The sequence below is a fragment of the Rhinichthys klamathensis genome, unplaced genomic scaffold (assembly GCF_029890125.1).
Source record: "Rhinichthys klamathensis goyatoka isolate OS25496 unplaced genomic scaffold, OSU_Roscu_1.1 h1tg000358l_1, whole genome shotgun sequence".
Classification (NCBI taxonomy): Eukaryota; Metazoa; Chordata; class Actinopteri; order Cypriniformes; family Leuciscidae; genus Rhinichthys; species Rhinichthys klamathensis.
In genome coordinates, this window is record NW_026606867.1 from 898,045 (window position 1) to 914,978 (window position 16,934).

At 38.9% G+C, this 16,934-nt stretch overlaps 1 protein-coding gene across 7 annotated transcripts in view; it reads right to left on the minus strand.

Moving 5' to 3' along the window:
* The window catches only part of kdm6a (lysine (K)-specific demethylase 6A), an 82,856-nt gene that overhangs the window by 59,221 nt on the left and 6,701 nt on the right, over positions 1-16,934 (minus strand). For all 7 annotated transcript variants that reach the window (XM_056233023.1, XM_056233022.1, XM_056233020.1 and 4 more), the window contains exon 5: positions 802-860. In XM_056233023.1, coding sequence (XP_056088998.1) covers positions 802-860 — 59 coding nt within the window. The remainder of the gene's footprint in view (positions 1-801; positions 861-16,934) is intronic.

The window sequence follows — 16,934 nt, forward strand, 5'->3', positions numbered from 1 at the left end:
AATTTAAAAGAATTACAGTAAATGTTTATTAACTGCAGTTGCAACAAAAGTAGCTGTCTATTTCTCAAAACTGTTGCCACTTCTCCAGCAATGTATGCACAGAAGTAAACAAATGTGGTCTTCTGCTTGCACTTTGCTGCTGTAGCCCACACCGCCAACTAGAGTTTAGGCAGTGTACTTGCAGAACAACAGACACACCAACGCAAAGCTATGAATGCAAACCACCATGTAGTAGGCTTGACTTATAATCATAACGGCCGAGAGAGTCTGTGGATCATGTCCATATTGGAAGCCACTCCAAAAAAAAAAAAAAACCTGCACCCCAACCAACCCCTCCCTCCACACACAAATGGAGAGCCCCTTTACTTTGAACCACAAAAAGTGCATGGAAAACATATTTAAATTGCAACATTTTGTGGTTTAATCACATAATCGCAAATATGATTTTAAATCAATTTATTTAAATTGCCCTACAAACCAAAGAAGAGATAATGCTTTAAAAACAAAACTTGTTATTCATCGACAGAACAACAAGTCACACATTCTGCAGTCTTTAACAACAAAGATAAAAGACTAAAAGTAAAAAATAATAATAAAAAACAGGACGAGCAAGGGTAGGATAAAATACAAAATTTGAAATCAGTCTGTATGCTGAGAAAGCATCAGCATCACAATTCAGGTCATGAAAAATGCTATCAGGGATGATATTTGAACAGTCTGTGCTACAGATGAAAAAAGAAACCACATGGAATGCATAAGAAAACAAATGCATCACAGAATACATTGTAATTGTGTACTTACCACTGAAAAGCATTGTAATGGAAGTAAACCAAACCAAGGCCATATAAAAAGGCAGCATTCTGGGGGGAAAAAGAGCTGAGAGTTAGAAACTTATGAAAACAAACTATTCATTAATTCATCATAGTTGAATTAATCTGTGAAATGACTTTCTGATAAAGGATGACACCTTAAGCACGAGTACCCTCACAGCAGGTCTGACACATCTGCGCTCAGCAGGGGATAGAAACGGCTGCGGCTAATGAGCAAGAGTTAAACTAAATAGGTGGCAAAGTTTTCATCTCCCGCAACCACAAAAGGTTATATTTACATAACGGAATGAATGTGCAAGACAATATGGATCAATGAAACATTATCGTGTCTTAACCTGTTATCTGCGCTTGCAGAGGCACAGTGTGACTCAAACTGAAAGCCACTGCGGCTCGTCTTCCCCACAAATGAACTTTCACTAGATGATGAAACTAAAAGGCAAGCTCACGAAAAACTAATTTAAAGTCCCCCTGTATTCAATCATTTTATTACTTAAGTCATCTTTGATCACCAAAATTACATATTTAAATGTTTTTTTCCTGTGAAAAAATGTATTCATGCCTTAAAATAGCTTGAATGTAACTCTACAACCTTGCTTCATTTAGTATATGCGAATACATGAATATGCTAATTAGTCCACCTCCACTCCCTCACACCAGCTCAGAGATCCACTCGGTCAACTTTACTATAGTAAACGCTGGACAATGGCAAGTAGTAATACTGGCTTAATTCAGCTATACACTTTTGAACCAGAAACTGATTCAGAAGTGGAAGAGTGAATTATACAGGCTCGTAATTGTATACAAGTCAACACTGATGGGGGGGGGGGGGGGGGGGACAATGATCTTGCATACCCCTCAGCAAATGTGCAGTTGCGCCCCTGGATGAAGATACGGAGCAGAGACTGTGCAGCGAGTTGTGTTGACAGAGTTTAGCGATTTGGAAGAGAAAACTTCAGAATAATGTCGCGGAGTTCATTTGTGAACTTGTGTGAACAAAACAGCATCCATGTAAAAAAAATATTTTTGGGTGAATTATCCCTTTAACCAGAGCAAAACTGCAAAAAAAAAAAAAACAAGGTAGATATAGCAGAGTAAAAGAGAAAATGTTACATTTGACAGATGCTTTTCTTTAAAGTGACTTTCAAAGTGCATTCAAGGTATGTTTTTATCAGTTCATGAATTCCCCGGGGGTCAGCCAGTTGCTGACACCATGCTCTACTGTTTAAGCTACAGGAAATTTTACAAAGATACAAAAACTGCATAACTGCATTTGAGAAAATACATAACCAGCCAGTGTTCAAAACTATCTGCTTGCCTTAGCTCGATTCAAAGCGGTGAGATTGTAATAATGTTTTTAATTCCAGTGGTACTGGTGGATTTCTGTGGGAGATTCGAGCATGTCTTTGCGTCATTATGTCACATCTGTATACATAAAGAAGGAGTCTCGTTTAGTATAAGCTATATTGCGTGTGAGGATGCTGGAGGTGGAGATTTATAGCCTTTTTTCACAGCACTTGATATAATTAAACTTGTGAATTTGATGGCGGATCCAGAAAGGTTCAAACGACAATCACCAGTGACAACTGCAGATTCACCCGCTGTAAAATGCAAAAGACTTCGTTTGGACTTCGGAGTGGCTACAGAAAAAAGAGACTGCAACCGGACCCATGCGAAAACAAGGATACACATCGGAAGGACATTACATGTAGTCACGCAATGCTGACGTTGTTAACATTAACTATTTGAGAACAAAGTATAATTTGCACGGTTTTGCGTGATATGATAAGCGATTGTTAGATTTAATCAGCGCGATTTACTGCAATGTCAGAACCAGAACAAAAGTGGATGTTTCTTACTTGTTCAGATGACATTTTCCGGTGAAAATTCTTATGTTGGTCATACTTCCAAAAATAATAATCTGTGATTCTGAATGACAGTATCCACACCGGCGCGGTGACTGACAGCCTCACAGTCTCCTCAAACATTGTGTTCATCCGCGCTGTGCCATGTCGAAGTACAACTCACGTAAAGTTGATAATTCCGCGAATAACTGCAATTGCAGATTTCGAACAGAGATGGCGACAAAGAGGAAAAACTGCGGACTGCAGCTTTAAAGTTCATTTACAAGTTGTGTAATCAAACTCAGCCTCATTTCCTAGTGCGGTCAGAGCCACTATGAGGTGACAGTAAGAGAGACTGAAACTGATCCACCAGATTTACTCTCGTGCATTTAGTGCAGCTTCAGTTCTGATCACTGATGTTAGATATTATATAAAATTTTCCCCATGCAAAATTGATGGAGCTCAACTTCAAATGACAAGACTTAAAAGTGCAAACCAGGTTTTGCATTTTAGATGAATCCAAAACTAACTGAAGTCCCGCTCTGTTGAAATCCAATCAGAAAGGCAAAAATGACGTGGGGTTTTAACGACTGGCATTAAGTTAAGTCAAGTCAAGTCACCTCACCTTCATTTATATAGCGCTTTTAACAATATAGATTGTTTCAAAGGAGCTTTACAGTGATAATAGGAAATTTAAGTAACAGAGATTGTTTTGGCTTTGTAGCAGCTCTAGAATAAAGTTATTGTCTAGCTAAAGTTAGCTTTGATTGATTCACTTCCGTCGCAACGATCATTAGATATTAACTTAGGGGCCGCTAACACGACACCATTCTAACAGAAAACCCTTAATGCGATCTGGACGCTCATTTTCACAAAACAGTGCCTGGTGGCTCGAGAACGCAAACCATGAAATAGGTTCCAAGGTACAAGCCTTGAAAAAATTATAATACAGAATTTTTTATCGCTTCCACGTGAACCGTAATTATACCGACAACGTTTTATTTGTACAGAGGTAAAGGGAAGGGAAGGAGGCCTTCACAGGGGAGAGACTAGTTGACACTTCAGGACTGCGTTGTCGTCGTGTCCTGGTCCTTCATCAGATCTGGATACGGCAAACCCCGGGATAGACGGAGACTAATATTAGCGTAGACGCTAGGGCTGCACAATGTATCATTTTAGCATCAATATCGCGATGTGCACATTAGTGTTGCACGGTGCACCGATACTTCAAAAGTATCGCGATACTCGGAAATTAAAAACTTCACGATACCTAAATTTATTAGTATCGATACTTCTAAGAATGTCCGCGTTCCAGATTTGTAAGAGAGTATTGCATGTTGGTGTGTGCAACGCACGCTTCCAGTGCCTCCCTATGGACGTCTGTGTTTTTCTCCTCATGCGCGTGTGACAGGGCGCGTGAACTGAACGAGCAGAGAGAGAGAGAGAGTGAGCGAGCCCCGGTCGCGCGCGCGCACTCTCTCTCTCTCTGCGGAGCCAGGCGAAAGTATAAACAAGGCTTCACCGTCTCAAAACTAAGCGCTGTCTTGCTCTCTCTCTCTCCCTCGCACATATTAATCAAAATAATTCGACACGATGGTAAGGTCGGGAGACTAAAGTTTCATGTGGAGCATTCGGAGTTTTTTTTTTTTTTTTCTGAATTACCGCTGGGTGTAAATTGTGGTAAAATACGTTGCCTTATCTTCTCTGAATCGTTCCGCACATTCAGCTGACATAAACCACACTTTAAATAAACGAAAAAAACTATCCAGTCATGAAATGTTTTCTGTGATGACAGTGGGATGTAACCGCCTGGATAAACACACAACGCGCACACGTCCGATAATGACACGTCCAATTCGCGAACTAATGACTCATTTGAACCGATTCGTTTTAATGAATGGTTAAAACAACTGATCTGTCTGAATCGGTGTATAACTAATCGTTAACACTTTGTAATAAGGTTTCATTTATTACATAAAACAAATAAAAACACTTGTTTTTTCCCCCCGAAAAAGCATGACTACTTTTTTCCACACAATGCTATCATGAATCGATAAGAGAATCGTTAAAGAATCGGATCGATAAGCAGAATCGTCAGTGGCATTGATATTGATAAAATCTTATGTTTCTTATGATAACTGAGATAATGCTGCTAAATTTATTTATTTTTTTACCTTGAATGTCATTGCTCTAATTTATTTTTTATATTTTTCATATTTCATATTTTGTTCAAATGGTTATTATAGCCTATCTGCTGTTCAAATGTTCATTTATTAGTGTGTTATGATTGGAATGTTGTCCCAGTTTTAAAATAAAGCACAGCAATGATATTTGAGAGTGTTTCTCCCTTTTCAGGAAAAGTATCGAAAAAGTATCGAAATCGCAATTCTTGACTTGGTATCGGTATCGAAACAATAATTTTGGTATCGTGACAACACTAGTGCACATCCACGATAGTCACATCGCAGATACGTGCAATGTCAAGTATAGGGATCGTAGTTGATCCGTGATTCATGATCAGTACGTGCCAGCAGCTCCCCGGCCCGTAACGCTTGTGATTTGCGGATTAATTGCAAAGTTTTACCATCATAGTGTGAGAGTTTATCAATTTGCAAGTCCTGTCAGTTTAACTCTCTGGGGTCGGCGGTCTCGCCGGCGATACCAGCTCACTTTTTTCCTTATCAGTGCAAAAGAGACTCAAATTACTCTGTTAATTTTGATCTTACATATAAGTGTTGTACATCATTCGATCCTGTTAAGTTTGTATTTTTTTTGTGGAACCTCATAATAAAAACAAAGTCTTGTGCTTTTCGCCTAATAAAGAAAAATAAACATGATGCGCGTTCTGCGTTCTCTCTGTCAGTGAAGTCCATTCTGAAACGCGTCCGAAAAATCATCTGTAACTCTGCAAATACTCAGTCAAACAGGTATACAGGCACACAGGCATGAAGCCCGAATTATCTTCTTTTAAATGAAGTAATTTATATAAAAAAATGTTTTCTCATTTTATGTAATCTGTACGAAAAGAGAGAGATGATAGTCGTTCTCGTCTCAGCTCATTAAAGTTAATTTGACCACGCCCACGGAGCGCGCGCTCTATTTAAACACAAATGCTCTGAGGCGATCCACGCCCACATCAGCTGGATAACCCACCGAAAGAGACTCAGATTTACGACGCTGTGAGGAATAGTACTATCTTAATAATAATCCTGGAAAAAATTACCTCAGAAGTAGGCTACAGGTAGTTTCATTTGGAGGAGCAACGGATCCAGCCGAGGAAATAGGTACATTCTTTATTTTCAAGTGCTTTGTGCTAATCGCGATATGGAATAGTGTCTGTAAACAAAAAGACTGTTTAAATCGCGTTTTTGTGTGTGAATGAATGAACAGCTTTTACCTAACTATATTCCAATACTGAGATGAGTAAAAATCCACTGAAATATGTTGAAATAAAATATTTTTGTATAAGCAACGTATTAAACTGCAAATTAACATTTATATGTCCTAATCATAAAAAACGATATGTTACATATTATGAAAGACAAGATGTCGTTTTTACTATAAAATACTGCCACATCAAATAAGCTTGTTTGCTAAGATGTTATTATAGTGTTTGTTCGATTGTAAGCTATATTCAAAATAATTAATCCGCAACTGTGAAATATGTATGATAAAATGTATACTTTAGTATATAATACAAAGAAAGATTACATTTGAAATATAGTTAAAATTTTAATTGTTGTTGTAATTGTAACCTTTTTATTAAAATAGCAAAAATATATGTAGGCTAAATATAAATAAATCTTAGGTAAATCTTAAAAGCTCAATATAAGCCTCCTCTTTAAATTATTTGTATTGTGTTTTATTAGTGACACATTTGGGATACATTCCCAAACTTTCTGTAAAAACAGTATGATAATTAACTGCACAATTACTAGAAATTTTTACATTTGATATTATACAATTTGCAAGCACAATTTGAAAAATAAATAAATAATTGGAACTGTTAACCAATTTTGTATTAAATAGGCATATACACTCACCGGCCACTTTATTAGGTACCCCATGCTAGTAACGGGTTGGACCCCCTTTTGCCTTCAGAACTGCCTCAATTCTTCGTGGCATAGATTCAACAAGGTGCTGGAAGCATTCCTCAGGGAGTTTGGTCCATATTGACATGATGGCATCACACAGTTGCCGCAGATTTGTCGGCTGCACATCCATGATGCGAATCTCCCATTCCACCACATCCCAAAGATGCTCTATTGGGTTGAGATCTGGTGACTGTGGAGGCCATTTTAGTACAGTGAACTCATTGTCATGTTCAAGAAACCAATTTGAAATGATTAGAGCTTTGTGACATGGTGGAAGTAGCCATCAGAGGATGGGTACATGGTGGCCATAAAGGGATGGACATGGTCAGAAACAATGCTCAGGTAGGCCGTGGCATTTAAACGATGCCCAATTGGCACTAAGGGGCCAAAAGTGTGCCAGGAAAACATCCCCCACACCATTACACCACCACCACCAGCCTGCACAGTGGTAACAAGGCATGATGGTTCCATGTTCTCATTCTGTTTACGCCAAATTCTGACTCTAACATCTGAATGTCTCAACAGAAATCGAGACTCATCAGACCAGGCAACATTTTTCCAGTCTTCAACTGTTCAATTTTGGTGAGCTCTTGCAAATTGTAGCCTCTTTTTCCTATTTGTAGTGGAGATGAGTGGTACCCGGTGGAGTCTTCTGCTGTTGTAGCCCATCCGCCTCAAGGTTGTGCGTGTTGTGGCTTCACAAATGCTTTGCTGCATACCTCGGTTGTAACGAGTGGTTATTTCAGTCACTGTTGCCCTTCTATCAGCTCGAACCAGTCTGGCCATTCTCCTCTGACCTCTGGCATCAACAAGGCATTTCCGCCCACAGAACTGCCGCTCACTGGATGTTTTTTCTTTTTCGGACCATTCTCTGTAAACCCTAGAGATGGTTGTGCGTGAAAATCCCAGTAGATTAGCAGTTTCTGAAATACTCAGACCAGCCCTTCTGGCACCAACAATCATGCCACGTTCAAAGTCACTCAAATCACCTTTCTTCCCCATACTGATGCTCGGTTTGAACTGCAGGAGATTGTCTTGACCATGTCTACATGCCTAAATGCACTGAGTTGCCGCCATGTGATTGGCTGCTTAGAAATTAAGTGTTAACGAGCAGTTGGACAGGTGTACCTAATAAAGTGGCCGGTGAGTGTATATACACTCACCGGCCACTTTATTAGGTACCCCATGCTAGTAACGGGTTGGACCCCCTTTTGCCTTCAGAACTGCCTCAATTCTTCGTGGCATAGATTCAACAAGGTGCTGGAAGCATTCCTCAGGGAGTTTGGTCCATATTGACATGATGGCATCACACAGTTGCCGCAGATTTGTCGGCTGCACATCCATGATGCGAATCTCCCGTTCCACAACATCCCCAAGATGCTCTATTGGGTTGAGATCTGGTGACTGTGGAGGCCATTTTAGTACAGTGAACTCATTGTCATGTTCAAGAAACCAATTTGAAATGATTAGAGCTTTGTGACATGGTGGAAGTAGCCATCAGAGGATGGGTACATGGTGGCCATAAAGGGATGGACATGGTCAGAAACAATGCTCAGGTAGGCCGTGGCATTTAAACGATGCCCAATTGGCACTAAGGGGCCTAAAGTGTGCCAGGAAAACATCCCCCACACCATTACACCACCACCACCAGCCTGCACAGTGGTAACAAGGCATGATGGTTCCATGTTCTCATTCTGTTTACGCCAAATTCTGACTCTAACATCTGAATGTCTCAACAGAAATCGAGACTCATCAGACCAGGCAACATTTTTCCAGTCTTCAACTGTTCAATTTTGGTGAGCTCTTGCAAATTGTAGCCTCTTTTTCCTATTTGTTGTGGAGATGAGTGGTACCCGGTGGAGTCTTCTGCTGTTGTAGCCCATCCGCCTCAAGGTTGTGCGTGTTGTGGCTTCACAAATGCTTTGCTGCATACCTCGGTTGTAACGAGTGGTTATTTCAGTCACTGTTGCCCTTCTATCAGCTCGAACCAGTCTGGCCATTCTCCTCTGACCTCTGGCATCAACAAGGCATTTCCGCCCACAGAACTGCCGCTCACTGGATGTTTTTTCTTTTTCGGACCATTCTCTGTAAACCCTAGAGACGGTTGTGCGTGAAAATCCCAGTAGATTAGCAGTTTCTGAAATACTCAGACCAGCCCTTCTGGCACCAACAATCATGCCACGTTCAAAGTCACTCAAATCAACTTTCTTCCCCATACTGATGCTCGGTTTGAACTGCAGGAGATTGTCTTGACCATGTCTACATGCCTAAATGCACTGAGTTGCCGCCATGTGATTGGCTGCTTAGAAATTAAGTGTTAACGAGCAGTTGGACAGGTGCACCTAATAAAGTGGCCGGTGAGTGTATATATATATATATATAGTCATTGCATTCTTGTGGCTCAGTGACACACCTGAATGAAAGGGTCATTAGTATGCAGCCCCATTATGCGCTCATTATGCGGGCCCATTGTCTTCTCAGGTGTGAATCACAGCAGGTCACACCCCTGCGCATATTGCCTTTCCAAACAAAAAGTGTCATTTTTAAATTTAAACCAATCTATTGTTTTATGTGAATGATAAGGCAGGATGATTTTCAGATCATTTTGAAGAAAAAACTCTAGGCGACAACATCCACTAGTCAAAAGTCTTGTGGACAGATATTTAGTATGTGTTCTGTGGCCTTATTTCAGAAACTTTAAGTTTTAGTTTTTTCAATAACCACGCATAAACAATATTCTCTCAAAAATACAAAAATGTACATACATGTTGATAACACATTATGGTAGCCCTGTGTGTGCTAAATAGAGTGTAATTACACCTTTGCCAGTAATATGTTTATAAGCAACTGAAAAAAGCACATGTCAAAACATCTCAAGGACCCCAAAAACACCTTAGACCCCAGAGGGTTAAACAAGCGCAAGACGACTGGAACTTGCGCGCTGTTTTCTGTCAGCCTTACTAAAGCGTATTTTTGTCCCGCCAGAGTTTGACCGGTGAGTGATGTAGATGAGTGATGTGTAGATGACTGACTGCTGCACTTGTTTAACTGAGAGAACGAGCAGAGAAAGTGAAAGCCCCGGTCGCGGTCGCGCGCGCGCGCGCATTCGTCGTCTTCAAACTGTCTTGCTCTCTCTCCCTCCCTCGCGCATATCAATGAATTGAGTTGACTGAATATCTTTGAGAATACACGATGGTAAAAGGTCGGAAGACCGACGTTTTTTTTTTTTTTGAACTACCACTGGTTGTGAATTGTGCTAAAATAACGTTGCCTTATCTTCTCTGAAAAGCGTTCCACACATTCAGATGACATAAACCACACTTTCAATAAACAAAAAATCTATCCAGTGATGAAATGTTTTCTGTGTTGACAAATCTTATGCGATGTGGTCCATTAATGACACGTCCGATTCGCGAACTAATGACTCCTTTGAACTGATTCACTTTAATGAATGGTTAAAACAACTGATCTGTCAACACATAGACTGTAAAAAACACTGAACTCAAGAGACATAAATCGGAAACACTTTACAATAAGGTTCCATTTACTAAAGTCTAGTTAACTACATTAGTTAACATTCTATTAATATTAGTTTCTATGCGGATTTACTCCATGACAAAACCACCCCAGTCATTCTAGAATGATTCATTCTTTCCAAATAGAGCTATTCAAGTCATCTGGTGAAATTGTTTTTATATCGCAATATATATCGTAGAAAAATAAAATATCGCAATGTGATTTTTTACCAATATCATGCAGCCCTAGTAGACGCCATACTTCTTATGATGTAAAGTACATCAGGATTTATGGGAAGTGTTCCCGGTTCCAGCTGACCTAATCTATGCAGCCTAACATTGAATTATAGAAGTCTATAATGTGTTATGTGTATGCTAGGCCAAGAGATGTGTTTTTAGTCTAGATTTGAACTGACAGACTGTGTCTGCTACCCGGACGATGGTAGGAAGACTGTTCCAAAGTTTTGGTGCTAAATAAGAAAAGGATCTACCGACAGCAGTCGATTTTGATATTCTAGGTATTATCAACTGGCCGGAATTTTGAGATCGCAATAGACGTGACGGACTATAATGTGTTAAGAGCTCGCTCAAGTACTGGGGAACTAAACCATTTAGTGCTTTGTAAGTAATCAGCAATATTTTAAAATGTATACAATGTTTAATAGGGAGCCAATGCAGTGTTGACAGAACCAGGCTAATATGGTCATACTTCCTGGTTCTGGTAAGAACTCTAGCAGCTGCGTTTTGGACCAGCTGTAGTTTGTTTATTAAGCATGCAGGGCAACCACCCAGTAGAGCATTACAATAATCTAGCCTTGATGTCATGAATGCATGAACTAACTGTTCCGCATTTGTCATTGAGAGCATATGACGTAATTTAGATATATTTTTAAGATGGAAAAATGCGGTTTTACAGATACTAGACACGTGACTTTCAAATGAAAGAACCGTCCTAACCGACGACGAAGACTTGACAGAGCAGCCATCAAGTGTTAGACAGTATTCTAGGTTAGTATGTGTCTGGGCGTGAAGAAATATAGAGCTGAGTATCATCAGCATTACAGTGAAAACTAATGCCATGCTTCCTTATGATATCTCCTAAGGGTAGCATGTACAGAGTGAACAGAAAATGTCCTAGTACTGAGCCTTGTGGTAGGCCATACTGAACTTTTGATCGATAAGACATCTCTTCATTTACTGCTACAAACTGATAACGGTCAGATAAGTATGAATTAAACCATGCTAATGCAATTCCACTAATGACAACATAATTTTCAAGTCTATTTAAAAGAATGTTTTGGTCAATGGTATCAAATGCAGCACAAAAATCGAGTAACACTAATAGAGAGATAACCACGATCGGATAAGAGCAAATCCTTTGTAACTCTAATGAGAGCGGTCTCTGTACTAGGTCCTGACTGAAAATCCTCGCAGATACCATTTCTTTCTAAAAAGGAACATAGTTTTGAAGATACTATGGGTTGAACCGACTAGTCGACCTTAATAAAATACCGCGACGCTTTAAGCTTGACGTCGACTAGTCGCGTTGATCATGTGACACTATGATTGCGCTAATTTTGATAACATGTTGCAGACGACAACAGATGAAGAGCCCAGAGGGTCATTGCAGCAAGAAAGCAGCATTGGTACATTAAGTGTGTGTAAATACTTTACTAACCTAACACTAGATATTGTTGAAAACGAAAGTAAAAGCATGACGCACGCTCACTGTTTTACCGGAAATGAGAGTTCAGTATCTTTATTAAAATCAATAAAACATTTTTTTTTCATTTATTTATTTAAACATATTAATGATGTAGCTAATTCACCCGCAATTAATTGGAATATTATTTTGTATTACTTGGATCTGCGCATCACTAAGGCACAGATGTGAATTTATAGCTTTTTTTCCTTTTCTTTTCATCCTAGATGATGATGTAACTGCGGGCTGTTTACACCAGGGCACTTCATGTGTTTCTGTGATCTGATAGCTATATCCGATCGTGAAAAGACCAGGTGTAAATGCCCTCCGAAACGCACTCGAGACGGATTTAAATCCGATCGCTCAAACTGCTTCAGGAGGAGGTCTGGGCCGCTTAACAGACGAAACTGGACAAGTGTAAATGCATCTGGTTGTTGAAACCACATATGTAAATTGGACTTCTCCCAACAATGCTAAAAATAAACGTGTGAGAGCGTATTATAGCGATGAAGCTATGGCAACACGCATCGCCGCATATGAGCAGCTCGAGCATCTATTCATCAAGCCAACATGCAAACTATCGCAAATCAAAGTGAAAGTAAGTCGCAGACGCTTAACACACAATGATCTTCATTAAAAGTAAAGAAACAGAAATGATCTTACCAGTGCTGTCTCTCTTTTGCGGTCTTTGATTTTTAACTTAGCTGATGATCAATAAAATGCAGCTCATTATTGTTGCTTTCGGTGACGTGAACTCCGTTAAATCTGCATAGCGCGTTGTTTGAAGATCGGATTTATATCTGTTTTGCGAAAACATATTTATGTGACCAGGTGTAGGCTAAATGGCATCATTTTGATAAATCAGATCAGTAAAAAAACATGAAGTGACCAGGTGTAAACGGCCCCATTATGAGTTGTCTGTCAGCATCTGTATACTTTTCTGTTAATTAATTGCAAATTGTGGCATATTGCAAAGCAGTCCCATCTCTTGTGTTTTTATGAATGACGTCATCGACTAGTCGACGTCGACTCGACTTTGATGTCATAACAGTCGACTTAAAATCTGAAGTCGTTCAACCCCTAGAAGATACTGCCTTTTCTAGCATCTTTGACAGAAAAGGTAGATTCGAGATCGGCCTGTAATTGACTAATTTTGTAGGATCAAGTTGCGGTTTTTTAACAAGCGGTTTAATCATAGCCAGCTTAAAAGTTTTTGGTACATATCCTAATGACAAAGATGAATTAATGATATTAAGAAGAGGATCTATGACCTCTGGTAGCATCTCTTTCAATAGCTTAGTCTGTATAGGGTCTAAAATACATGCTGTCGATTTTAGATGATTTAAAGAGTTTAGAAAATTCTTCCTCTCCTATAGCAATGAATTAATCAAATGTTTTCCTCAGGGAGACTACAATGCACTGCCTGATGCAATACTGTAGTAGACGGTTGCATAGTTATAATTTTCTCCCTGATATTATCAATCTTGTAAGTAAAGAAGTTCATAAAGTCATTACTGCACAATGCACACGCTACTTGGTTGCATTCTAAAAAGCCAGCCGTGTGAAGTCAGGACAAGCGCGGAAAGAGAGTGCCAGAGAAGAACTGACTGCAGAGCGCATGGTGCATCACTCTGACAGGACTGCACATGACTGCTCCTCACACCTGCACAAATCATACACAGCTGAGACAGCACCCTTAACCCCTTCAGCGCAGGTACAAATTTAGAACCGGCCCATGACTCTAAAAGCCAAAATATTATTCTGACTTCTAAACAGAAGGGGGGTGGGGCAAACAAAATCTTCAACTTCCACAGCTGCGCTCTTCCAATAGCTAGGTTTCCATCCAAGGGTTTTTTTTTAGCGAAAAAAAGGTTTAGCGCATACAATTTGTACTGATATAGCTGATGAAAATGACAATTATCGATAACTTTTTTGCAAATGTCGACAATCTTTTTCCATTTAACTTTAGCGCATAAATTCTAGGTCGACACCTCAAATGTCGCCTCAAATTAGTAAATATGTTTGACCTGCCGATACCGATTTTAGCCGATTCCGATTTTATTTTTTTCTAACCAATTTTTTATTTTCAATAACACAAATATTTATTTTCTTTATATATTTTTTTTTATTTATAAAACACCATATACTTTTACCCAAACTGAATATTAAAAACAAGTTTAAATGGGTAAATTTTCTATAAATATTTTCTATAAAGAGTCTTCATTTTAATTTCTGACATAGCCTACTCCAGTTCTTGTTAAAACACATAATTCTGTGCATTTTGGGCACTTTTTGTGTGAAATAATTTTTATTTTGTCCATCAAAAGTGTGCTTTCACTTTAAATGAGCGTAAGCAGCGCAGCAAAAATAGACTCGTCGCCAAAACCGCTTTACTGCTGCTCATGCGACGTTCCTGCTCGACACTCACGCGCGGCTGCGGCTCCTGCTCCCGGTGTGAAACGGCCGTAATTCACAAGGTTTCCTACATGTGCGTTCCGTGTGCACGTGTGATGCTGATGTTGCACGATGTTAATCATGCACTGCCCGGGTGCATTTTGACCGGCATAAAATCGGCATATGTCAGACTGACCGGCCGGTCGCCGGTCATGGCCAATCACGTGAAAATCGGCAAATTCCGGTCACCAGCCGATCAATCGGTGCATCTCTATCTACAATCTAATTAGTAAGTTAATCAGAAAAATAATTCAACTTTACCAGTTTCTGAATATTGCATGATCAAGTCTAAATAGTCTTTATAATAAAGTTAAAAAAACATGACACGTAACACGTTAATAAAAAATAATTTTATGTATACTATTTAATACATAATAAAGTTTTGTTTCAAATGGATGAGTAAAATATAGCGCCAATCTATGCCGCTTGTCAAATTAAAATCGGCATCTGTCAAACGAATGAAGGCTGTTTCCAAAGCTGACAAAAAAAAGGTAAAAATACACGTTACTTGTGTATCTGAATAAATCAAATTAATGTCATAAAAATCCCAATTTCATGGTCTGAAAGCTGGTTACTTGAGAAATGAAAATCACAAACATGACACGTTAAAGCAATTTTATAAATAGTTTATTAATAGGCTGTGAAATATAATTTTATCTCAAACAAATTAGGAAAATAAAGTGAATTGAATCCAAAAACCTCTAAACGAATTTTAGAATCATTAAGACGGCATCAGTTAAGCAATAGATCATTTCTAAGAGTTAAATATAGGCCTACACAAATAAAGTTGCATCTGTCTCTGAAAAATATGAGCAGCAATATGATGTTTTTAATCGATTTGATGTTATTGAACTCTGAAACCAGAACGAATAAACTTTTTGGTTTGAATGATCTGAATATGCGCCACATCAAACCGCGACTGGCTTGACTGCATGTTCAAGGCTTGCGTTAAAGACATGACAGAACATTTCACTGCACCGCCAACCCTTTTTATGGACCCTAGAATTTTTCATATGCTACAGGACAAATGCTGCCCTGTGTCCAAACCCATGGGGTTCGGCAAATAAGGCTTTTACATGCAGTCCTGTCAGACCAGCAGTCCCACTTTGCAGTGATCTTTTGATTTCCTAATATTTCCTAATTTAGTAATAGGCATGAAAATAATAAACTGGCCAATTCCAATTGCCATTTAAAAAAAAAAGTGAAAGATACGATATAATTTGCGATATACGCGAAATTAAATATGGAAAGGCAGTTTTTTTTTTGCGATACAACAACGGGGGTTTTTTTTTTTAGGGATGACGTCATTACGCACACCTTTTTATTGGTAAAAGGCCAATTGGATGTTAAACAGGCTGGAGACAGCAAATTTCACAATCTTTTTTTAACGCATATTCACTTTGTTATAGGGGTGGAACGGTACACAGAAGTCACGGTTCGGTTCATACCTCGGTTCAGACATCATGGTTCGGTACGATTTCGGTACAATGGAGGGAAAAGCAAACCAAAAATGCAGAAGGCATTGTATTTTTTAAATAAGTTTTATTATATAAAGGCATAGAACCAGTTTATTTGTAGTGCACTGACAATAGTTTTATATAATTAGTTTATTAATTAAATTAATGAAAAGACAAAAAGACCTTGCGATATGTTTTGTAATTGTACCTGAATTAATTTAAAATTAATTTGCTATATTTCAGATCAATATATTTGTTTTCCTTAATTTTGATTAACATTATTAATTAACAATGTAACATTATTCTCATCTGAATTATAAAGAATTGATTTCTGTTAAAATAATACTACCATTAAAAACACATTCGATTTTCTTTTTTAATCAATGTAGAATGTGTAAGATTAGTGCTCCGAGGACAAGAAATGAAAACCAATGCAATGTGACGAATGTCCAAAAGATGGGACCCACAGACTGTTTTGAAATAGAGTCGGATAAATATGTTTTTCTTTTAAAACAGTGTGTGTGTGATTTTGGTAGAGTGACAGTTGTAGGTTACAGTTTGACAAGAGTTTACAGTGTGCACAATGTTGTGTTTTATTGTGAGTGTACACAAATAGAAGTAAACACTTTGCAGGTTTAATGATCTGTATGAACAAAATTACGGAGTATGTTTTTTTTTTTATGTTTCCACTGTTCGGTCGTTCTCACACACACACACACACACACACACACACACACACACACACACACACACACACACACACACACACACACACACACACACACACACACACACACACACACACACACACACACACACACACACACACACACACACACACACACACACACACACACACACACACACACACACACACACACACACACACACACACACACACACACACACACACACACACACACACACACACACACACACACACACACACACACACACACACACACACACACACACACACACACACACACACACACACTGCAATCTTGACATCGCAGCCTTCATTTGGGTCACACCAAACAC